The sequence below is a fragment of the Lithobates pipiens genome, unplaced genomic scaffold, assembly GCF_037356315.1.
Source record: "Lithobates pipiens isolate NorthernLeopardFrog02 unplaced genomic scaffold, aLitPip1_a1.2 Scaffold_18, whole genome shotgun sequence".
Taxonomy (NCBI): Eukaryota; Metazoa; Chordata; class Amphibia; order Anura; family Ranidae; genus Lithobates; species Lithobates pipiens.
Window position 1 is genome coordinate 189,139,712 of NW_027507758.1, and position 26,346 is coordinate 189,166,057.

Sequence of the window (26,346 nt, forward strand, 5' to 3'; positions counted from 1 at the left end):
ACGGTGGCCGACGAGACCGCCATGCCTTTTTTTGGACCAGCCACCAAAACAAACAAGGAGTCTGACTTCCGAAAGGGAGCCGTAGCAGACAAATACACACTCAGAGCCCGAACCACGTCCAGGAAATGAAGGGCCACCTCCTTAGGATGTGTCGGTTTAAGACACGGAGATGGTAACACAATGTCTTCATTGATGTGGAATGCCAAAACCACCTTCGGCAGAAAAGAAGGTTGTGGATTCAACACTAAATGGCGGTTTTTGAAGCGCCGATAACACCAGGTTCAGATCCCACGGGGGTAATGGTGGACGCACCAGAGGAACTACATGTCGGACCCCTTGAACAAAAGTGCTCACTAGAGAGCGAGATGCCAGGGGTCACTGAAAAAAGAACGCCAAAGCTGAAATTCGTCCCTTAATGATGCTTAAAGCCAATTTCTGGTCTACTCCTTGATGTAGAAACAGCAGGATCTTGGATATAGAAAAAGAGCATGGACACTATCCTTTCTCCTCACACATGGAGATGTAGGCCTTTCAGGTACAATGATATATCTTCAGAGAAGAAGATTTCCGTGCTCTCAACATAATTGGAATCACTGAGTCCGAAAGACCCCAGTTCCTCAACACCTGGCTCTCAATAGCCATGCCGTTAAAACCAGCGATGGTAAAGCAGGATGGAGAATTGGACCTTGAGACAGAAGGTCCTCTCGTAATGGCAGTAGCCATGGGGTGTGCGCCACCAGGCACATTAGGTCTGCGTACCAGGGACGCTGGGGCCAATCAGTATTACTGGAATCCCCTCGGCCTCCACTCTACGGAGCAGACGTGGTAACAGTTTCAGCGGAGGAAAGGTATAGATCAGCTGGTACTGATCCCACGGAACCACCAGTGCGTCTGACGTGTCTGCCCAAAGATCTCTTGTCCTGGACACGAATCTTGGCACCTTCCAATTGAGACATGAGGCCAGATGATCCATATCTGGTGTGCCCCATCGCAGACACAGTAGCCTGAACACCTCCGGATGCAACGCCCATTCTCCTGGGTCCAGTATCTGGTGACTTATGTAGTCCGCCTGCCAGTTCTCCACTCCCGGGATGTAAATGGCCGACAGGGCCGGTACATGTCTCTCTGCCCACTGAAGGATGTGAACGACCTCCCGTCCGGCGCCCAAGCTTCTTGTTCCTTCTTGGTGATTAACGTATGCCACTGCCGTGGCTTTGTCTGACTGGATCCTGATCGGAAGCCCTCGAAGTCTTATCGACCATGTGGAAAGGCATAGCCTGAGAGCTCTCAGCTCAAGCAGATTGATTGGCAACTTGGATTCCTTCACTGACCAGAAGCCCTGGGTCAACTGAACTCCCATTACTCCACCCCAGCCAGTCAGGCTGGCATCCTTTGTGATCAATGTCCATTTCAGAGGTAGGAACGACTTCCTGGACTGAAGTGCCGGGGACCTCAGCCACCAGAGCAGGGAATCCCTGACTAACTAGCTCACCTGAATCTGCTGATCCAGGGACAACGGAGATTTGTCCCACTTTGTCACAATCTCCTTCTGCAAGACTCTGGTGTGAAACTGGGCATACTGTACTGCCTCGAAGGAGGACACCATGAGTCCCAGGACTCGCATGCAGGAGCAGAGCGACGACCACCTGCGGTTCATCGGCAGTTTTACCGTGGCTCTAAGAGTCTGCAGCTTGTCTGAAGGGAGAAACACTCTCGCTTTCATGGAGTCCAGCAGTAAGCCTAGGTACTCCAAATGCTGAGTTGGTACAATCACTTACTTCTTTAGGTTCAAACAGCCACCCAAATTCCTGCAGGGTATGCATGGTGATCACCACATCCTCCTCTAACTCTGAGGCGAAAGATGCTCGCAGGAGGAGATTGTCTAGGTAACCCACAATCGCGATCCCGCGTTGCCGCAGCAACGCCAAAACAGGAGCCAATACATTGGTTAAGACTCTGGGGGCTGATGCCAAATCACAAGCGAGAGCCACAAACTGGTAGTGGGCTTCCCCAACTACAAAACGCAGAAACTTCTGATGCTAAAGGCATATGGGTATGTGCAGGTACGCATCCTGGATGCCCAAAGACGCCAGGGAGACCCCTTGATGGAGTACAGCGACTACTGAGCGAACTGATTCCCATCTGAACCTCTTTACTTTTACAAAGTAATTGAGGGCTTTTAGGTCCAAGATTGGAAGTACCCCTTCCTTTTTGGGGACTACAAACAGGTTTGAGTAGAACCCCTAGAAACGTTCCGATTCCGGAACAGGTACGATCACCCCGCGACTCAGCAGGTCCCTTACTGCCCCCAATAGGGCCTCCCAGCGAGCCGTGAGTACGGGTATGCTGGAGGGGAAGAATCTGTTTTTCAGCCAAGAGAGGAACTATCTTGTAGCCGGAGGAAATCAGATCGCAGACCCAGTGGTCGGACAGCCGAGAGGCCCACCGGGCTGCAAACTCCCGAAGGCGACCCCCCCACCCATGTTGCGGGCGGGGGCAAACCTTCATGCGGTAGCACTTTTGCTCACAGGCTTGCAGTTCCAGGGACGCTTTTGTCCCTCAGAGGTCAATCTGTCGGGCTGGGGACACTTAGCTGAAGCCCCAGCGGACGAAAAATACTTTTGTGAGCGGAAATTGAGGGCCCTTGCCTACGGCGTGGCTCCTTAGCCTTCCTGGCCTGTGGGAGTAGTGTACTCTTACCACCTGTGGCATTTTTAATAATGTCATCTAATGAGGCTCCAAAGAGCCGGTCACCAAGGAAGGGAAGATCCATCAGGGCTTTTTTAGATGCCTGGTCAGCAGACCAGCTTTTTAGACAAATCCAGACCAGCTTTTTAGTCAAATCAGGCGCCTCAGCACCACTGCTGACACTGAAGCCCTGGATAACAGAGGAATAGTATCCAGGGCCGCGTCACAAATGTAGTTAAGGCCTTGCACTAATTGGTCTGCTAGTTCCACACAGACAGGAGAAGCCCACTCATTAAGTGTCTGACACAAGTGCGCATGCCAGTACTGGTCGCATTGTTGACCTCACAACTGTAAACAAGGAACGAGCCACTGCCTCGACCTTCCTGTCCGTGGGATCCTTAAAGGCAGGAGCCCCCTCTACCGGAATCGTGGTTACTTTGTTTAACCTGGATACTGGGGGGTCCACGACAGTAGGAGCTGATCACTTTTTGAGAAGGCTCTCCTCAAAGGGGTTAGGTTATTTGGGGACCGAAAAGGTCAGTTGCGGTTGACCCCAATCTTTTAAAAATGATCTTATCAAAATAAGTCAGATATGGGAACACCTTAGGTGTATGGGCTGGCTTACGGGACCTAAAAGGGACCACTACATTAGCAGAGGGATCTGCTGGCTCCTGAATTTTCAGGGTATCACGCACAGCTGTGATAAGTGCTCCAACAAGCGATTTGTCGCGCACGGACCCGGACGGGGACTCATCCTGACTGTCCGATTGGTCCTGGTCAGCGTCATCTGAAAGTACAGATCAGGGGTCACCAGCCTCAGCAGGGCCCGAGTCTGCGTCAGAGCTCTCCCTGGAGGACGGGGGGGCAGGGGCCGTTTTTTACCACCTTTGCGCCCACGCACCGCCTCCATCTTGGCAATGAACTAATTGAGGACCGCCGACAAAGCGTCCACAGGCACTGCACTGTCTGCAGGCGAACCGGTTGCAATTGCCTGGATTTCGGGGGAAGAAACACCAGTTTCTGAAGCCATGCTGACCCTACCCTGTCTGCCACCTGTTGGGGACTTAGGACAGTGATGGTCTCACCCTCCTAACTGCTGCTAGCTGAGGGGCTCTTCCCGCAGGACTCACCACCCTGACTGAGTTCTGTGCCATCCAGCTAAGAGTGCCTGTGTCAGCTCCCAGATGCATAGGAGACCACACCACTCTGTGCAGAGCTGCTCTGAATGGTGCTGAAACTGAAAAAACTTGTTCAGGCTTCAAGAAAATGGCCACCGAGCATCTAGTATAAACTCCGAACTACAGGAAGATGGAGACAGAACATGCTGCTCCCTGGTCACACCAAAAATGGCCGCCGAGCACTGTATACCATGAGGGATAGTGAAAAAACAGGCAGAAAAATGGTGGTGAAACAGCGCTACAGTGATCAACAGACAGCCTCCAGACACCTCCAGGGAGAGACCTACACACATCCAGGGCACAGCCATCCAGCACAGTCCCCCACAGGTGAGAGCCCCCCCCCCCCCCCCCGGACAGCCCCATCCTATGGCACACACAAAGCTCAGCAGCCTATGCAACATCCCCTGCAGGGAAGGGGGGAGGGAAGATAGGGACAGAGAGAAGAGAGAGTGAGGTGAGCGACCCCAGAATCAACCTCCGAGGGAATGCCCAGCTGCTCAGCCCCACTGAGGCAAGGAGAGCTGTACTTACCAGTCATGAAGAGCTGGGAGACATTCCATCAAAGACCCACTCTCTGATCAGTAAAGGGTGGCTGCTGGCCCGGCACACTGTGATGCAGACATCAGTAGCCCAGTCATATGTGTGCCCCGGAGCATATATGCTCACCGACCACACCTGGAGCTGGGGCATGTCATGGCCGACCCATCGTGGAGCTCTGGTCTACACACGCTTGCTGGGCAGGCTGGGGAGACTACAAGGATAAGGGTATCCAGCCTGTCACCCACCCAGCTGTTGATAGCAGATCACAGGATTTTTAATCTTGCGCAAAAAGCAAAGCATCTGTAGAAAAATCCACGGACCGATGGGCCCGCAGGGTTCCTAGGTCCTTCACTAGGCAGAAAAAAACTGAAGCTGCAGTAGCAGGTTGAGGGGTTGTTACCTAAGGGACCGCCCCTCGGGCGGAACTAGCAAGTTCTAGTTTTATTATCACATGTTAACATGTTATGCCTAGTCCTCTCCTGAATGTGGCGTAACAACCCAATGGTTTAAGAAAGGAGCTGTGTCAGTCGGTGAACGCAAGAGAAAAACACTTTAAAGTGAACTGCTATCCGTCCAGGGGTGTATCGTCATACGGTTGTACAGTCCCCCGGATTAAGCAGTAAATATGCAGCATATAATCATGACTTGTCCACACAGTTCTCCTATAGTAAGTACTGACACTTTGTTAGCATCCATGGGCTACTATGTCTCCAGAGGCCCATCAACCACATGGCAACATGGCCGCCATTCCACTTCCTGCCTATATAAAAATAGGCCATGCTGAGCGAGCCTGCACCCTTCTAGTGGCTGGAGGAGAAACCGCAGCCCACGCGACTAAGAATTACACCCAGCACACTGCCCCCAGTAGCCACGGGGATAACAGACAGTCAGATATCTCCTTTTCTTTTTTTTTTTAAAGAGAAACTGCAAAAATGCAGAGTTACCATTACTGCTGCAGGACTCTGAACATAACAGGAGTCCAATCCTCTCCCATCACGGCAAGCTTTGTAATAAAAGACCTTCAGAGACTGGGTCCCCCTTAATCTGAGGTTCACTCCCCTGGACCTGTATAGCATCCTGCAGGAAAGTTCCTTGGTCAGAACAAAAAACGCACATATAGGGTTCCATTACGCAGGGTCCAACGCCGTAAGGCTGCATTACAGGCAAACCCACAAGGAATATTCTCTCCTTCCAATGAGGCTTGGGTACCATTCATTTTGGCTGACAGCTTCTTCAAATGGATCTGATTGAAGTCCATGTTTCTTAATATAATTGTCCAGACCTCCAAGAGCACATGTATCACATCAGTGACCACCAGCTTATAGACACTGGTGAAAAAACTGATTTGCTTCATGTGTAGGAGGGGTTATATAGGGGGAGACTTCCTGTTTGATTATTCTGATTGATCTACCAGTGTCCATTCACCTATAGGTGGCATATAGCCCAAGTAGTTATTATAATAACTCGCTCTGTGTCCTGTGATGTATGATAAAGAAATAAGAAATTTGCTGAGTAAATGTTATATGCACAGTTAGAAGAAGGCAGCCCGGTATCCCATTTGATGTGTTCACTCCCTGCCAGCAAATAGAGGGCTGGTCTTTAGAAAATTCACATCTGTAGGAATATCAAGGGAGCTTTCTTTTTTTCTTCTCTGTAGAGAGCCATATGGTTTAAAGAGAAACTTCAGCAGGGTCTGCAAAATGTAACTTCGGCAGCTACAAGTACTGTAGCTGCTGACTTTTGCAAAATAGATACTTACCAGACCACAGTGTCCAGTGCTGAAATCTTCAGAGATGTATTCAATATTCATCTTGGATTCAGGAGCTGGCTATGACTTCCTGATCGGCGATAACCAGTTCCCAACTGCCCATGCATGAAACGTGCAGATTAGAGGAGACTGTCCTGTAGCCTCTTGAGATGTGTGTGTGTGCCCCATGAGGCTGCGGGTAAAAGAAGTGGCGGTCCCTACAAACGTCATCCTCGTCTAAGCGAGGAATAGGGAAGTGGGAGCAAGTACCTTATGGCCAAAATACTTGCTACCCAAAAATAAAATAAAATAGTTTATAAATATGTGAAAGGGAGAGGGAAAGCCCCATATAATGCAATATGCGAAAAGAGAGTGAGGGTCCACTTTAATATGGTATGTTAGAGCCCATAAAGATTTTAGTATAGCTCTATGGAAAAACTAAGAACAAGGTTATATTTGCAAAGTCTGCAAAATAATAGTCAGCCTAGTACAATAGTCAGACTGTCTGTGTGCTACTGGAGAATGAGCTAGAGCAAACTAGAAATACAAAGCTCTTATATTTTTATCATGTTTTTGCCAAATGTTGGTGCAATATTCAGTAGAGCTGTTCAGGACATTCTAACGGTTCAAAAGATGGAGCTTATGCATCAACTGTTCGTAATGTTCACATTACTGGTTCATTGTTGGTAGATTGTGCTCAAATATTTACATAGTTAAAGGGTAATTTCACCAAATAGGGGAAGTTCTGATTTTCAACCTCCTTCCTCTCTCCTCCACCACTTTTGGAAACGTATCTTTTGAGGGGGAACGGGTACCTAGTTTTGACAAGTACCCACTCCCATTTCTGCCCATATCGCCTAAGCGATCTGAACAGAAGTTTGGCCTCCTCCCCTTTGCCCAAAGCCTTCTGGGACACATGTACAAGAAGAATGCAGGACCATTCAAAAAGTGCAGCTCGCATGTGCACAGTGGGAAGCTGGCTGTGCATCCGCAAGCCAGCTTTCCTTAGTAAACATGCTGGCGCTGGGGAACCATAGACCAGCAAAGAACTGGGTGGGAATGGGCGCTGGATCTCTGGACAGGTAAGTGTCCTTTTATTAAAAGGTCAGCATCTACAGTATTTGTATGTATAAAAAAATATTCCTTGTTTTAGAGTTAGGGAGGAATACAACAATTGAGGGGAGATCTTTCAGTGAGGAATCCACTTAAAGTGAAGTCTAGGCCCTTGTACACACGGTCGGAGAATCCGTCGGAATGTGTCCTATCGGACCGTGTTGTCTGATAATCCGACTGTGTGTGGTATGCATCGGACTGATTTCGTCTGAATATCCGTTGGACCCAATTTTCCAACATGTTGGAAATGTTTTCCGACCAACTGGTTCGATCGGACATACTCCGATCATGTGTAGAGAATTTTGATCGGACCAAGTGCCACGCATGCTCAGATCAAATTCCTAGACCAAAGCTATTGGCTACTAGCCTGAACGTAGTTCCATCGTAACTAAATAAGGTCACCACGTTCTGAATGATCGGATTTTCCGTCAACTTGGTCCGACTGTGTGTATGCAACAGTTTCGGACACAATCCGTCGGACAAAATCCGACGGATTTGGTTGGCAGAATGTCCGACCGTGTGTACAGGGGCTAAGATGGTACCTTCCCTTACTATGCACAGATTTCCAGGACAGAAAATGAAGGGAACTCACCCCAGTGGAACACAGAAAAAATAAACTGATGGTTCTTAACTCTTCCTTACTCTTATCAAAAATTTAAAAAATGGTTATACATACATTTTACTGAGTGCAAAACCTTTCCTTGTTCAAGGCTCAAAGTGTTCAGTTAAATAACAGTATAGCTAGCATTTACAGAATTGTTACTTACTCGAGAGCATGTGCAAGTCCAATGCGATCAGCGTTCACAAAGTTGAAAGTCCAACCTTTATTGTTACAGAATTGAATCAGCAGAGAAATAAAATCAGGCTGAAACTACACAGAAAAAAGGAAAGAAAAAAAGAGAAAAAAAAAGCCAGTCATGCAAAAATAAAATTTTCTATGGAATCTATACACAATAACCTGTTTTAACCCATTGTTAGTTTTTGAACAATAGTTTTACTGTACATTAAGAGTATACATGTTACCAGGGCTGCTGTTAGAAGTCATATGGACCCTTCAAAATATTAACCGCTTCCCGACCCGCCGCCACAGTTTTACTGCAGCAGAATGGCACAAGTGAGTGAATCAACGTTATGTTACGGCGGCCGCAACGATCAGATTTGTTGTATCAGTCTCCAGGCCCAGACCAATGGTTTTTGGCCTGGGCCTGCTGATCATTCCTGACAAATGAAATTCTCTCCTGCCTGTGTAAGTGTAAACACAGGCAGGGGAAGTGATGTAGTCTCTCCTTCTGGAATCCTTTTCGTTCCAGAGAGAGGAGAGATAACATCTAGCTGTGAGTTGCACCAACACTACACTAACATCAGTACACATAGGCATCTATTTCACCCCCTGATCGACCCCCCCCCCCCCCCCCCAGTTAACTCCTTTACTCCCTGTCACTGTCACCCAGGGCAGTGTTCATATTTTTCTTTGTACTGGTGTCATTAGTGGCACTAATCAGCATTAGGGTAATTAGTAGTAGGCCCAGATAGGTCTAGGGACCCCCCTAATAAAGGTTTAACACCTTGATCACCCCCTGTCACCAGTGATCACCGTAATAGTGTCACAGGTGACGCTAGTTAGATATTTTTATAGCGTCAGGTGACATCAGTAAGGTTTTAGCGTCAGTCAGGGTCTATGTCACCTCAGGCAGTGTCAGATTAGTGCTAGTAGCGCTAACAACCATGCACGTACCATATACCTCCCTTAGTAGTATAGTGTCTGAACAGATCAATATCTCATCTGATCAGGACTATATTAACGTCCCCAGTAGTTTAGGGTTCCCAAAAACTCAAAGTTAGTGGGATCAGCCAAGATACTTGCTAGCACCTGCATTTAGCCCCTCAGCCCAGCCCCCCCCCCCCCCCCAAGTACAGTATCAATCGATCATCGTCACTTACAAAAAACAACAACACACAACTGCAGCATTCGCAGAGTCAGGCCTGATCCCTGCAAACGCTAACAGTTTTTTTGGTAGCGTTTGAAGCAGTCACCGACAGTCAGAAGCTCTTTTTCCTGTGAGTCTCACTACTGTACCAGTAAATTTAGAGACCAAAATGTAAAATCAAAGGTACACTAGTGAAGAGGCCTACACATTTCTGAGAATGACAAATAGGTCAGAGGAAATCACCCATCTGTCAGATTCAGGCTTCCAGTACACAGCAGCGGCACCCTGATAGATAGCTCTAACGACAGGATAGTGGTCCCTGCCAAGGTCAGGCATACCCGACCCTGTTCTTCTGCTGTCGTTGAGGTGCAAGAACCGCAGGGCTTTCGTATGGAGCAGAGAGCCAGTAGTTCAATGTTACATAGTGAGCAAGGTTGAATAAAGACACCAGTCCATCAAGCTCAAGCTGAGTGAGTGTAGGTGCATATCTACAATTCTCCCTATCCCTGTACATTGTGTCTCATTAAGATGCTCATCTATTATATTATTTATTTAAGGTACTCATAGCCATCCATTTACGCTGCACTCCACACATACATCGCACACCCACATCGGTCCCTACCCTCAAGGAGCCCACAATCCAAGGTCCCCAACTCACATTCATATACTAGGGTCAATTTTGGACAGAAGCCAATTAACCTACCAGCATGTCCTTTGAGTGTGGGAGGAAACCGGAGTACCCGGAGAAAACCCACGCAGGCACAGGGAGCACATGTAACACTCCAGGCAGGTAGTGTCATGGTTGGGATGCGAACCAGTGACCCTTTTTACTGCTAGGCGAGAGTGTTACCCACTACATCACTGTGCCAGTAAACTGGCAAGCACAAGTGGCCTAGTACATCCTAGTCGTACATACAGCACTGCAGTATCACATGGTGACATGGCGAGTCTCATAAGTGCAGTTCAAGCTGGTGAGGTGGCTAGCATGAGTAGAGTCCTGCAGCTACCAGGAAGACAAAAGGTAGGTCCGTCGAGCCCATAGTGCCCATCCTGCTTCATTTGCCAATACAAATTGGGAGCCCACCATTACTGCAGCACCCGTACTTCCCCCATTCACTGACCAACCCGGAATTCAGGTGGAAACAGTTAATTTTACGTCACTTGATTATTATTCTCTGTTTTTCCCGGAAGATCTCTATAGATCTATTGTGGAACAAAGCAATTTATATGCTGGTCAATTCATCGCAGCTAATCCCCATTTGACTCTTGCCAAAGAATGGAAACCTTTTACGGTTTCCAAATTTAAGACATTTCTGGACCTATCCCTCCTCATGGGTATAACTAAAAAGAGTGAGTTGTGGTCATATTAGTCCACTGACCCAATTCGCCATATGCCGAGTAATATGCCGTAAGTAACTTCCCAATCCAAATGCAGTGCGCCGGCTGCATGGGAGGAATTTTCCACAAGTCCTCCCTGGTATCCCCACCAAAAGAGACCCCCAAACAAGATGTCGTGTCTGTAGAAAGCGAGGATATAGGCATGAAACCCACCCTTTATTGTCCCTCCTGTCCTGACCAACCAAACGCTACCACACACCAGTCCTAGGCACACTAACACAGGGTCTCGCAAGATGAGATGGCCATCACATTTTGAGAGACCCTAATCTGAAATGTTTACAGTTTATATAAAAGTGCAAAAAAAAAAAATAATACACAAAAAATTTAAAAAGCCAAAAATAGTTGTTTTATTTTTTCTTCTCTCTTACGTTCACTCCCTATTGTTCTCTCTCTTGTTACTGTATTTTAGAACTGTAATGTTTTAGTTTTACTATGTTTTACTGTATTTGATTTGCAGCTATGGTGTGTCTAAGACCCCTTTCACAATGGGACGCTTGACAGGTGCTACAGTGCTAAAAATAGCGCCTTGAAACAGCCGCTCCTGTCTCTCCAATGTGAAAGCCCAGTGCGCTGGCAGGACACTAAAAAAAGTCCTGCTAGCAGCATCTTTGGAGAGGTTAAGGAGCGGTCTGTATACCGCTCCTCCTGCCCATTGAAATCAATGGACAGCGCGGCTCTACTGACTGACTGAAGTGCTAAAAATAGTAGCAATTTACCGCTGACGCACCCATCGCCCCAGTGTGAAAGGGGCCTAACTGTTATACTTTAATGTTATAGTTTAATGTTACTTTGTTTTATTGTTAACCATCATTTGCTTAGCAGGTACACCATTCAGCTGCAGCCCGGGTTTATTTATTCTGACAGCAACAGCGTTTGCTCCCACTATACATAAAGCCATGACTCCAGCGCTGGAGGAGGTGATTTCACCACCACAGTTAAGAAAAAGAGCATATATGCCGAAGCATGGGGGCAGGGGTGGAGGAGCGATTTGCTCCTAACATTTGTGGTGGATTGCTCCCATGCTTCAGCATATATTTTTTAGGCACAGATTGCGTTAAAATTTTTTTTATTTTTACTATGCTTTATTGTATTTGCTTTGCAGGTATGGTATGTCTTATTGTTATACTGTAATGTTAGTGCAGCCAATTAGCCTCTAGACTGCTTTTACAAGCAGTGGGAGGGAACGTTCCCCCCACCATCTTCAATGTTTTTTTGGGGCTCTCCTGTCCCAACAGGGAAACCGACAATGCAGCCGGTGGTTCTGCCAGCTGACCATAGAGCTGATCAGAGGCCAGAACGGCTCCAATCACCTCTATGGCCTAAAAAACCGGAAGCTGCAAGCATTTCATGACTTAGGTTTCGCCGGATATAAACAGTGCCATTGGGAAATTGGCAAAGCATTTTATCACACCGATCTTGGTGTGGTCAGATGCTTTGAGGGCAGAGGAAAGATCCCTATTTAAAAAAAAAAGGGGGGGCGTGGCTGAGATCGGCATGTGAGAGGACGTGCATCACGGAGCTCCCGCACTGATCCTATAAAGATCCTCTTCCCAGCCAGCTAAAACACCCGAAATCGGGCTGAACTCAGCACAGGGGTCCCCACTGGTGTGCCTGGAGTAGCTGCCGAGGTCTGGGGAGATCATGCTGACCCGAAAAAACGCGGAGACCGGAACGCCAGATTCCCAACATGGTGCCGCAGCTCCTCTCTCACAGCGTGCTCGTGGCAAGGAGAAGCTTAAAGATTCCGGTAAGACTCCTAAGACCCCTACAAGTACAGTGAAAGACCCCCCGAGGGACGCTCAGAAAATTGTGCCCCAGACGGCCCAGGGGAGCGGGGAGGACATGTCGGCCACCCCTGCGGTTTTCCACACTCAGCAGGAGGAGGGGAGCAATGCACAGGGCCCTGTAGCGTCCCCCAGCCAGAGCCTTCCTGACATGGAGGAGGATGAGGGAGAGGAAGCAGCTCAGCCCTCCCTAGCAGACATACTGAGGGCAGTACAGCGATGCACAGCTTCAGTTTATACTCTGCAGGATCAGTTTGGTGGCCTGAAGGAAGAACTGGGGTTTATTAGGCATGATCTACAGAAAATGAGGGAGCGCACTACCGCGGCGGAAGGCCGCATCAGTGAGATAGAGGACAAGCTGACACCCCTGCTGAGGGATACACAAATTACAGCCAGGATTGCTAGAGCAAATGAACTTAAATCTGACGAAATTGAAAACCGACTGAGACGGAATAATATCCGTATTGTGGGGCTCCCCGAGAAGACGGAGGGTAGGGACCCCACAGATTTTGTTGAACAATGGCTATTGGAGGTGTTTGGGAAGGATGTGTTCACCCCATTGTATTCGGTTGAATGCGCGCACAGGGTACAGCCCATGCCCCTTCCACCAGGGCACCCGCCCCGCACTGATAGCTAGGTTACTCAACTTTAAGGATAAAGAAATAGTGCTACGCCAGGCAAGAGAGCGATGCAATGTCCAATATAACGGGGCACACATCTCATTCTATCCTGACTACTCAGCGGAGATACAGAAGCGCAGAGCAAGATTCACTGTTAAAAAATGATTGCAAAGGCTTAGAACCATGTTGTTCCCGGCGAAACTGCGGATTACGGCGGGGGGCCAATCCCACTTTTTTGAGACGGCTGCCGAGGCGTCCGCGTGGTTGGATGCCAATGAACTCATTATCAGGCAAGCGGGAAGAAATGCAGCAGAAGGAGACTGACCGGACCTCCATATAAGCACGATTGTATAGCGGTTATCATCACACAATTGGGCTGGGAAACCATTACCTACTGTTTTTCCACAAAGCGATGAGAGCAAGTGAAGTTAATTTGAATACAGTTCAGTAGCACTTTGGTTTGGAACATTTAGTAGTTTATCCAAAGAGACATTTGGAATTTTGGGTAATGTTCAACCCACGTTTTTTTGTATACTCTTTCTCTCGGTTTTCCCCCATTCAACTGAATGAAATTTACCCCCTATTCTGTCGGCTGGAGAGACCACTCTCACTTTTTGGAGAGTGTTACCCTCTCTGCACTCACGGGGACGGGGAGATTTTTTGTTTGACAGTTATGATTCTTATTTTTTTGATCTGTTATTGCCGCAGCTTCAGCTTGAGTAGGAACCGGCAGGCGTACAGGAGGAACTATGTTATATGCTGTTTCGCCTTTCATGCCACAGCGGACTCCTTTAATTGGAACTCAGGTATCACAATTTTGTCACACTTAGCGCCCCACACATATGCATACCCTAAAGCGCCTAGGGTACACACGATGCCTTACCCTAGCATATCTATGAGCGATTATCTTGATGAGTACTGTATATTTGTTGTCGTGGAACATTAGGGGCGTTCAAAATCCTCTGAAACGATCCATGGTAACCACCATCCTTAAGAAATACTCCCCTGCCATTTATGCACTGCAGGAGACTCATTTGGTGCCGGAGATGATCTCCTGCCTGGGATTTTCCTGGGTGGGTAGTGCATTCCATTCCACTCACACCTCTTATTCCAGGGGGGTGAGTGTGTTGGTTCATCGGGCCATAGAATTTCAACTGTTGGACAAATTGATAGATGCTGAGGGACGAAATGTAATACTACTGTGTAAAATTTACCAATTGCATTGCATAATTGCTGCTATATATGTGCCACCTCCTTTCACGACAGAGGTGATGAGGGTCCTGTTGACGTATCAACTAGGCCACTTGGATGTACCCTTTATTATTGTGGGAGACTTCAATTGCTACATGGATCCAGTCAGGAACAATGTCAAAGTTCCTGTCTTCTCAGATCAAAACGTTCCTAGAGATCCAGTGAAAATAAGTCTCTTTCTAGCTTGGATCATCTCTCGTCTCAAAGAGTGATATCATTTGTCCCCTTGGTAGAGCAAGGATTAGGGTTTTAGTCAAACCTTTTTTACAGTTCCAAAACCGTACGGGGAAGTCAGACTCATTTTAGTTCTCAAAGATCTAAACTGGTTTTGAATATCTGTTCTTTTCACATGGAGTCAATCCGATCAGTAGTCTCTGTCCTTCTGGCGTCAATCGACATCAAGGATGCTTTTTCCCATGTGCCTTTTTTTCCCCGCTCACCAGAAATTTACGCTTCAAGGAAGAAAATCTTCAATTTAAGTTTGTAGCTCTGTCTTTCGGTCTAGCTACTCCACCTTGAGTGTTTACAAAAGTCCTGGCTCCTCCTTTAGCCAGGGTAAGGGCTCAAGGTATAACAATACTAGCCTACTTAGATCTTCTCTTCATAGATCAATTTGGTATCCCGCTTAATCCAAATTTTGGTCACTGCAGTTAGCTGCCAGTACTTAAGGCTGATCATTGATACAGCTCAGAAGAGGATGTTTTTTTTTTCTCCAGGAAAGGATCAGTTTCATAAGGGAACTGATTAAGTTACTCACGTCAAAGAAGAATCCTTCTATTCGGCTTTACATGAATTTGTTAGGAAAGATGGTGGCTTCTTTCAAGGCTGTTCCTTATTCGTGGTTTCATTTAAGACTGCTGCAAAACAGTATCCTGTCCACTGGGAACAAGAAGGCCAAAGCTCTGAACTTTCCAATGTGTTTATCCCCCAATGTGCGTCAGAGCCCCAATTGGTGGTTGATATCCAAGAATCTTCAAAAAGAGAAATCCTTTATACCAGTTACCTGGAAAGTGGTAACAACAGATGCCAGCCTTCTGAGCTGAGGAGCAGTCCTGGAAGAAGACGAAGAATAGGATAGGATGATTTGCACTCACCATAAAATCCTTTTCTCTGTAGTTCACCGACTGACACAGCTCCTTTCTAAGACCATCGGATTGTTACGCCACCTTCAGGAGAGGACTAGGCAGAACATGTTAAAATGTTATAATAAAACTAGAACTTTGTAGTTCTGCCCAAGGGGCGGTCCCTTAGGTAACAACCCCTCAGCCTGCTACTGCAGCCTCAGTACATCAACAAGCAGTATAACGTTAAAAAAAAATAGGAGGGGGGCGTGGCCTGACGTGCATGGCGGCGGATGTGTCTGAGGCTGGCTCCTGAGACCCACGGAGCAATCCACCGCCATCCGCACCTCCGCTGAGGATTCTTCACCCGAGACCCACATCATCGGGTCCAGGACACTGTTCTGCTTCCCCCCAGGTGGCTATTGTGGGGATTTTCGATCTGCCACATCCCGCGGAGCCGCGAGGAGAACCGGCATCGGCCGCCGCCATCTTGCCTCCCCGAGGCCTCCCGGCCGCCTCTACATCGAGCCGCTCGGGCAGGTAGGAGACCCTCATCCTTCCCCCCCTGCCACGCATCCATCGCTAGGGGTCATCCCAGTGGTGTTTTGGGGCCCGTACAGCACTCGGGGAGGACGCAGCAGGCTCCGGGCCTAGTAAGGCCTAGTAAGGCCTGTGGATCCCCGGCCTTTCCTAAATCCGTCACCCGCGGGAGTGCTCCGAGGCTGGCCCGGTCTCCTACTGTGAATTCTGCCCTGCCAAGTAGCCGTCCTGGGGGACGTGGATTAAAGATGGACATGTGAGGGTGCACTGTTTGGAGCTCTGCAGGAGCTAGCCAAAGAACCGGCCGCAGACTCGTCAGACGTGGTGAAAACTACATGCCAGGAGCGCGCAGACACCGTCAGGACACGGCATAAGCAACTACTTTCTTCGCCAGCACGGGCTCGACTCCCCTGCCGTACTGGCCAAGATGGCGCCACATCGTCTTTCATCCTCTCAAGGTATCGCTCCACAGGAGATGGGTGGCGCAGCGGTGGCAGCTTCATCCCGCCCGAACCCCCCTCAGGCAGAAGGATCGTCTCCCCTGGCCCCCTCCCCTGCCTCACCGGCCTCTCCAAACATTTTTAAACAAGTTTTAAGAGTCACCCCCCATTTACACTGCCGTGGGTGCGGACTTACCGATCATCCCCAGATTGCTGACCATGATGGGAATTTTCATGCTCTGTTTGGGCCGCTCCTGCCCCACTGTCTCCGGTCCCAGTAAGGGGACCCGGGACAGTGCCCTGGATGGCCGGTTATGCTATGATATGTTCTGCCAATGTTGACACCTGTTATGTTTTCATGTATTAATGTTATGTTTGCTATGTAGTTTTCTAGATCTTAGTTCTTATTGGCTAGTCTCCTGCATCTCCAATGTTACTGAGCTTTATCTCTTTACGATTTCTCGATTGACCATCTTCGGGAATCTCAGCGTTCTTTCCCTCCCCCCGTTAGGGTAGGCCCTGGTGTGGACACCTAGTGTGCCCAATCGTAGGGCTACAAGTTTGAGTAGCGATCACCGCAGATTCTTTCTTCCTTTCCCCCTCTTTTTTCTTGTCCCGCTCGCTCTTGCCCCCTTTTCTCCCCCTCTTTTTTCTTTATTTCTCCCGGTGATCCCCTTCTCCTCTTTTCACCCCTATTTCCCTTCCTTTCCCCCCTCTTCCCCTGTAATTTCTGCCCACTCTCTTCCGGGCTTCTGTGGGTTGTTCCCGTGCCGTGGGGGGCCTGTGGGTTGGGGACTTGCGAGCTCCTTTGCCGTTGGTCTTCAGTGAGGTGGAATGGGTCTCCTTAAGGTCACCTCCCTGAATGTACAGGGCCTCAACACCCCGGAGAAGCGCTCACAGCTGTTGATGAACCTGCGTAAAGGTGGGTCGCAGGTAAAATTTTTGCAAGAGACGCATTTTTGCACGGGTTGCACACCCAGACTTACCAATGGGGCCTTCCCCCAGGCTTACCACAGTGTTTCTCCGATCTCCAAATCAAAGGGGGTTAGTATCTTAATAGCCAAATCTGTTCCATGGTCGTTCGAGGCGCAGCGGACGGACGCACAGGGCCGTTTTATTTTTCTGAAGGGGACGGTGTTTGGTAGGCAGGTCACCTTTGCCAACGTGTACTTTCCGAACACTGACCATGTGCAGTTCTTGAAGAATCTTATCCCTGAGCTGCTGGAGTTTGCGGACGGGCTGCTGGTTTTTGGCGGGGACCTTAACTTTGTCATGGACCCAGCACTTGATGTCTCTAGGGGGGCCTCCCACTTATTCATATGCGCGCTTAAAACGGCTGAAAACGGATCTCCAGGCGTTGCGCCTGGTCGATCCGTGGCGGTTGCTGCACGCACAAACCAGAGACTATACCTTTTTCTCGCAGGTACACCATACATACTTCCGGTTGGACTACTTATTGGTGTCGCATAGGGATCTGCCTGCGGTGGTATCCACCTCCATTGAAGTTATCTCATTTTCTGATCATGCGCCCGTCCACCTAACCCTTCAGTTGGGGTCGGTATCGTGTCCTCCGCCGTCATGGAAACTCAACGAGGCCTTGCTCCAGTCTGGAGATACTCGCTTGGAGATCCAGACGGCGTTGCGGGAGTACTTCTCTATTAATGGGGCCTCGGTGGCTAACCCCCTTACTGTATGGGAGGCACATAAGGTGGTGATTAGGGGAGTGCTGATGAAAATAGGGGCCCGTCTTAAGCGGGAGAGGATGCAGCACACGGACGAACTCCTAGCCACGATCCAGAGGCTGGAGACTCAGCATAAGGCGCACTTGGCATGGGCTGTTCTTCAGGACCTTCTTAAGGCTCGTGAAGAATTGCGCTCTCTTCTTTTCCAGAAGACTAAACAAAAGCTGGCCTGGGCCCGACGGACTATGTTTGAGTTCTCTAACAAACCGGGGTCCTTACTGGCAAGGGCCTTGAGGGGCCCGCGTGCCCAGACCTACATTCCCCATATTAAGTCGGCGTCTGGTCAGAAACTGAACGTGTCAGAGGACATAGCGGCCGAGTTCCAGCCCTACTATGAAGGCCTCTACAATCTGAAAGGGCCGCCTGCTCCTGGCCCCCCTGAAGTAGAGGGCCCGACCCCTCGGTCGTATTTAGCTGCCTCGGGTATGCCCTCCCTCCCTGGGGAGGTGCGGGATGAGCTGGAGGAACCCATTTCGGTCGAGGAGCTGGGGGTGGCTCTGGCGGAGTCAAAGCCTAGGAAGGCTCCAGGCCCCGACGGCTTCACACCGACATATTACAAGACCTCAGAACTTGCGGTAACAAATGCAACAGTGCATTTACTTAAAAGGTACAGTGTTTTTAACAAAAATAAGGAAAAAAAAATGTAAGTGCAATTGCAATTACACAGCCACCTGCAAAACTTTGCAGCCAAAACAGGCATCAGCCGATGCACCGACATCTACCTTGTAGAATTTTGTAAAGGTGTGAACAGATGACCAAGTCGCCGCTTTACACACTTGAGCAGCAGGCACTTGATGACGGAAGGCCCAAGACATTCCAATTGCCCTGGTGGAGTGGGTCGTAACCGGAAAGGGGGGCACCTGCCCTTTCAAGGCATAGGCCTGTACTCTGATCCACCTGGAAATGGTGGCCGACGAGATCGCCATGACTTTTTTCGGACCAGCCACCGAAAAACAAACAAGGAGTCTGACTTCCGAAAGGGCGACGTAGCAGACAAATACACCCTCAGAGCCTGAACCACGTCCAGGGAATGGAGGGCCCCCTCTTTAGGATGTGTCGGATTAGGACAGAGATGGTAACAAAGTCTTCATTGATGTAGAACGCCAAAACCCCCTTCGGCAGAAAAGAAGGTTGCAGACACAACACAACCTTATCCTTGTGGATAACCAGATAGGGCAACTTGCAAGACAAGGCCGTCAGTTCCGAAACCCTCCTGCCCAAAGTAATGGCCATGAGAAAGACCACTTTCTGGGAAAGAGTCAACAGAGGGATCTCTCTGATATTTTCAAATGGCGGTTTTTGAAGCGCCGATAACACCAGGTTCAGATCCCACGGGAGTAACCGTGGACGCACCAGAGGAACTACATTTCGGACCTCTTGAATAAAGGTGCTCACCAGAGATTGAGACACCAGGGGGTCGCTGAAAAAAAAAAAACAGCCAAAGTTGAAATTTGTCCCTTAATGGTGCTTAACGCCAATTTCTGGTCTACTCCTTGCTGTAGAAACAGCAGGATCCTGGATATAGAAAAAGGCACGCGGACGCTACCTTTTCTCCTCACACATGGAGATGTAGGCCTTCAAGGTACGATGATATATCTTCCGAGAATAAGATTTCTGTGCTCTCACCATAGTTGGAATCACAGAGTCTGAAAGACCCCGGTTGCTCAACACCTGGCTCTCAATAGCCATGCCATTAAAACCAGCGATTGTAAAGCAGGATGGAGAATCAGACCTTGAGACAGAAGGTCCTCTCGTAATAGCAGTCACCATGGGGCATCCACCACCAGGCGCACTAAGTCTGCATACCAGGGACGCTGGGGCCAATCTGGGGCAATCAGTATTACTGGAATCCCCTCGGGCTCCACTCTGCGAAGCAAACGTGGCAACAGTTTCAGCGGAGGAAAGGCATGGATCAGCTGGTACCGATCCCATGGAGCCACCGGCACGTCTGACGTGTCTGCCCAAGGATTTCTTGTCCTGGACACGAATCTCAGCACTTTCTGATTGAGACGGAAGGCCAGAAGATCCACGTCTGGTGTGCCCCATCGCAGGTACAGTAGCCTGAACACCTCCGGATGCAACGCCCATTCTCCTGGGTCCAGCATCTGGCAACTTAGATAGTCCGCCTGCCAGTTCTCCGCTCGCAGGATGTAAATGGCTGATAGGGCCGGTACATGTTGCTCTGCCCACTGAAGAATGTGAGCGACCTCCCGTGCGGTGGCCAAGCTTTTTGTTCCTCCTTGGTGATTGACGTATGCCACCGCCTTGATGTTGTCTGACTGGATCCTGATCGGACACCCTTGAAAGTCTTATTGACCATGTGGAGAGGCATAGCCTGATCGCTCTCAGCTCGAGCACATTGATCGGCAACTTGGATTCCTCCAACGACCAGAGGCCCTAAGACGACTGAACTCCCATTACTCCACCACCAGCCGGTTAGGCTGGCGTCCGTTGTGATCACTGTCCATTTCAGAGGTAGGAACGACTTCCTGGACCGAAATGCCGGGGACCTCAGCCACCAGAGCAGGGGATCCCTGACTAACTGGCTCACCTGAATCTGCCGATTTAGGGACAACGGAGATGTGTCCCATTTTGTCAAAATGTCCTTCTGCAAGACTCCGGTGTGAAACTGAGCATACGGTACTGCCTCGAAGGAGGCCACCATGAGTCCCAGGACTCGCATCCAGAAGCGTAGCGATGACAACCTGCGTTTCATCAGCAGTTTTACAGCGGCTCTGAGAGTCTGCAGCTTGTCTGAAGGGAGAGACATTCTTGCTTCCATGGAGTGCAGAAGAAAACATAGGTACTCCAAATGCTGAGTCGGTACAATCGCTGACTTTTTTAGGTTCAACAGCCACCCAAATTCCTGCAGGGTCTGCATGGTGATCACCACATTCTCCTCTAACTTTGAGGCGGAAGATGCTTGCAGGAGGAGATCTTCTAGGAAACCCACGATCACGATCCCGTGTTGCCGCAGCAATGCCAAAACAGGAGCCAATACCTTGGCAAAGACTTAGGGGGCTGATGCCAAACCAAAAGGGAGAGCCACAAACTGGTAGTGGGCTTCCCCAACTGCAAATCGCAGAAATCTCTGATGCCGAATACATATGGGTATGTGCAGGTACGCATCCTGGATGTCCAAAGATGCCAGGGAGTCCCCTTTATGGAGTGCAGTAACTACTGAGCGAACTGATTCCATTCTGAGCCTCTGTACTTTGTACTTTTACAAAGTAATTGAGGGCATTTAGGTCCAAAATTGGACGTATCCCTTCCTTTTTGGGGACTACAAACAGATTTGAGTAGAACCCCTGGAAACGTTCCGACTCCGGAACAGGTACTATCACCCCGCGACTCAGCAGGTCCTTTACCGCCCCCAATAGGGCCTCTCGGCGAGCCGGGAGTACGGGTATGCTGGAGGGGAAGAATCTGCCTGAGGAAATCTGCCTGAGGAAATCATATCGCAGACCCATTAGTCGGACAGTCGAGAGGCACACCGGGCTGCAAACTCCCGAAGGCGACCCCCACCCGTGCTGCGGGTGGGGGCAAACCTTCTTGCTGGTAGCACTTTTGCTCACAGGCTTGCGGTTCCAGGGACGCTTTTGTCCTTCAGAGGTTGTCCTGTCGGGCTGGGGACGCTTAGCCGAAGCCCTGGGCAGACAAAAAAGCCGATTGTGAGCGGAAAAGGAGGGCCCTTGCCTATGGCGTGGCTCCTTAGCCTTCCTGACCTGTGGGAGTAGTGTACTCTTACCACCTGTGGCATTTTTAATAATGTCATCTAATGAAGCTCCAAAGAGCCATTCGCCAAGGAAGGGTAGATCTGTCAGGGTTTTTTTTTTAGATGCCAGCATTTTAGCCAAATCAGGTGCCTCAGCACCACTGTTGACACTGAAGCCCTGGATAACAGAGGAAGGGTATCCAGGGCTGCGTCACAAACGTACTTAAGGCCTTGCACTAAATGGTCTGCTAGTTCCACGCAATTTGCAGTGCAATAGTTTTGCCCACTCAGTGTCTGTGACACAAGTGCGGATGCCAGTACTGGTCACATTCCTTACCCCACAACCGTAAACAAGGAACGATCCACTGCCTCGGCCTTCCTGTTTGTGGGGTTCTTAAAGGTAGGTGTCCCCTCTACCGGGATTGTGGTTACTTTGTTTAACCTGGATTTCTTGCGACCCAAACAAGCCAGGAAAGTAAAATACCTCCCAAATGACCTTCCAAGACATTCCAAGGTATTTAGTAAGAGGCATAGTGAGGTTTTTGGTGTTATCATTTTTTCCCACAATTCTTAGCAAAATGAAGATTTTTTTGTTTTTTATTTTTTTCCCACAAAATTGTCATTGTATTAGGTTATTTTTCTCACACGGCATGTATATACCACAAATGACACCCCAAATTAAATTCTGCTATTCCTCCTGAGTATTACGATACCACATGTGTGGGACTTTTTCACGGCCTGGCCACTTAGAGAGACCCAACATGCAGGGAGCGCCATCACGTGTTCTAGGAGCATAAATTGCACATCTAACTTGTTGACTACCTATTAAACTTTTGAAGGCCCTGGAGCACCAGGACAATGACATGTGACACCGACGTGGCACTGATGGCAGATGGCACTGATACATGGCACTGATGGCACGTGACACTGACGACAGATGGCTTTAATAGATGGCACTGATGACACTTGACACCGATGACAGATGGAACTAATCTGTGGCACTGATGACACGTGACACTGATGTGGCACTGATGACAGATGGCACTAATGACAGATGGCACTAAATGTGGCACTGATGACAGATGGCACTAATACGTAGCACTGATGACACCTGACACTGATGACAGATGGCACTAATACGTGCCACTGTTCACACGTGACACTGACAGGTGTCACGGATACGTGGCACTGATGACATGTGACACTGACAGGTGGCACTGGGGATACATGGCACTAGGGACAGGTGGCACTGAGGACACGTGGCACTAGGGACGGGCGGCACTGGGGACAGGTGGCATGTGGCACTGGGGACAGGTGGCATGGATAGGTGGCACTGGAGACAGGTGGTACTGGGAACAGATGACACTGTTAGGTGGCACTGGGGACAGGTGGCATTGATAGATGGCACTGGGGACACATGGCACTGACAGGTGGCACTGGGGACAGATGGCACTGATAGGTGGCACAAGTGACAGATGGCACTGATAGGTGGCACTGGGGACAGGTGGGCATGTGTGTGTGTTTTACTGTGTGTGTGTGTGTGTTCTCACAGACGCTGCAGCTGCAGCACGGAAGCTCTCCCTCCTCACACGCTGTCTCTGCGTGAGGAGGGGAGTCGCCAATTAGAGATGATCTCGTATGTTTACATAGGAGATCACCTCTCATTGGATAGCCCAATCGAGTGCTATATGGCCATTTAGCACGATCTGTGATTGGCTGTGTCCGAGGGACACGGCCAACACAGAACTTCCCCGATGAGATCTGCTAAATGGGGTCATTTGGGGAGGGTTTGTGCTATCTGGGCATTTCATGGCCTCCGAAACAGTCATAGGCAGTAAGGAGTCAAATCAAAAGTTTACTCCCTTAGCAAGCCTGAAGGTGGTGATTGGTTTTCGGGGTCGGGGTGCGAGACTGCCAAAAAGTCTCACACATGTGATATTCCCATACTCAGGAGAAGCAGCAGAATGTATTTTGGGGTGTAATTCACACATGACCATGCCATAATTAAATATATAATTTATTTACAACTTTGCGTAAAAAAAAAAAATTCATTTTCTCGAAACAAAATATAAAATATTCCATGGACAAAACATGCCTATCAGCAAATAGCTTGGGCTGTCTACTTTCCAAAATGGGGTAATTTGGGGGGGGGGTTGTGTGCTATTTTGGCATTTTATGGCCTTTGAAACTGTGATAGGTAGTGAGGAGTGGCTAGGCTCCCAAAAAGTCTCACACATAGCTACATAGTTACATAGTAGGTGAGGTTGAAAAGACACAAATCCATAAAGTCCAACCTGTGATTATATGTCAGCATTACCTTGTATATCCCTGTATGTTGTGGTCATTCAGGTGCTTATCTAATTTTCTTTAAACTATTGACGCCCCTGATGCCCCCCATGGAGACCACCATCTGTGGAAGGGAATTCCACATCCTTGCCCCTCTTATGCCGCGTACACATGACCAGACTTTGAGGGACTAAGTCTGACAGACTTTCGACGGAGTTCTGACAGAGTTCTGATGGACTTTCCGAATGAACAGACTTGGCCACACACAATCACACCAAAGTCAGACGGATTCGAACGTTATGACGTACAACTGGACTAGAATGAGGAAGTTCATAGCCAGTAGCCAATAGCTGCCCTAGCGTCGGTTTTAGTCCGTCAGACTAGCACACACACGAGCGGATTTCTCAGTAGGAACTGGGTCCGGCAGAGTTCTGTCGGAAAAATTTGAAACATGTTCCATTTCTAAAATGAAAAGTCCGCTGCAGCCCACACACGTTCGAATAGTCTGCCGGAATCATTCCGTCAGACTTTTGATGTTGAAAAGTCTGGTCGTGTGTACGCGGCATTACAGAAAAGAACCCTCTTCATAGTTTAAGGTTACACCTCTTTTCTTCTAATTTTAATGAGTGGCCACAAGTCTTGTTGAACTCCCTTCCGCAAAAAGTTTTATCCCTATTGTGGGGTCACCAGTACGGTATTTGTATATTGAAATCATATCCCCTCTCAAGCGTCTCTTCTCCAGAGAGAATAAGTTCAGCGCTCGCAACCTTTCCTCATAACTAATATCCTTCAGACCCTTTATTCGTTTTGTTTCCCTTTTTTGTACTCGCTCCGTTTCCAGTACATCCTTCTTGAGGACTGGTGCCCAGAACTGGACAGCATACTCTAAGTGCAGCTGAACCAACAGTCTTGTAGAGCGGGAGAATTATCGTTTTATCTCTGGAGTTTATCTCCTTTTTAATGCATGCAAATATTCTGTTTCCTTTGTTAGCAGCAGCTTGGCATTGCATGCTATTGCTGAGCCCATCATCTACTAGGACCCCCAGGTTCTTTTCCATCCTAGATTTCCTCAGAGTTTCTCCCCCCAGTGTATTCATATTTTTGCCACCCAAATGCATTATTTTACATTTTTCTACATTGAACCTCATTTGCCATATAGTTGCCCCCCCCCCCCCATTAATTTGTTCCGATCTTTTTGCAAGGTTTCCACATCCTGCTAGTTATTGCTCTGCTTAGCCTAGTATGGTCCGCAAATACAGAGATTGAACTGTTTACCCCATCCTCCAGGTCGTTTATGAACAAATTAAATAGGATTGGCCCCAGCAAATAAGCCTGGAGGACCCCAATACCCACCCCTGACCATTCCGAGTACTCCCCATTTATCACCACCCTCTGAACTCACCCTTGTAGCCAGTTTTCAATCCATGTACTCATCCTATAGTCCATGCCAACGGACCTTATTTTGTACAGTAAACGTTTATAGAGACCTGTGTCAAATGCTTTTGCAAAATCCAGATACACCACGTCAAAGGGCCTTTCTTTATCTAGATGGCAACTCACCTCCTCATAGAAGGTTAATAGATTGGTTTGACAAGAACGATTCTTCATTAATCCATGCCGATTACTGCTAATGACACCGTTCTCATTACTAAAATCTTGTATATAGTCCCTTATCATCCCCTCCAAGAGTTTAAATACTATTCATGTTACGCTAGCTGGTCTGTAATTCCCAGGGATGTATTTTGGGACCTTTTAAAATATTGGTGCTACATTGGCTTTTCTCCAATCAGCTGGTACCATTCCAGTCAGTAGACGGTCAGTAAAAATTAGGAACAATGGTCTGGCAATTACTTGACTGAGTTCCCCAAGTACCCTCGGGTGCAAGCCATCTGGTTTCGGTGATTTATTAATGTTATGTTTCCCCAGTCTAATTTTAATTCTGTCCTCTGTTAACCATGAAGGTGCTTCCTGTGATGTGTCATGAGGATAAACACTGCAGTTTTTGTTACTGAAGCCCCCGATTCCCTCATGAAGACTGAGGAGAAGAAGACTAAATTAAATACCTTTGCCATCTCCCCATCCTTTGTAACCAGATGTACTTTCTCATTCTTTATGGGGCCAATATGGTCTATCCTCCCTTTTTTACTGTTTACATAAAGAATTTCTTGGAATTTTTTTTGCTCTCCTCTGCTAGATTTCTTTCATGTTCTATCTTAGCCTTATCCTTATTGCACACTTTTACATTTCTTGTTGCATTCTTTAGAAAGTCTGAATGCTGATGATGATCCCTCAACCATGTATTTTTTGAAGGCCTT

The 26,346-nt window shown here is 48.5% G+C and overlaps 1 protein-coding gene across 1 annotated transcript in view; it reads right to left on the bottom strand.

Moving 5' to 3' along the window:
* LOC143987598 (interferon-induced, double-stranded RNA-activated protein kinase-like) overlaps positions 1-26,346 on the bottom strand; it is a 329,449-nt gene that overhangs the window by 226,396 nt on the left and 76,707 nt on the right. Inside the window, exon 4 of the mRNA XM_077486452.1 lies at positions 8,034-8,137. Within this exon, the coding sequence (XP_077342578.1) occupies positions 8,034-8,137 (104 nt within the window). The remainder of the gene's footprint in view (positions 1-8,033; positions 8,138-26,346) is intronic.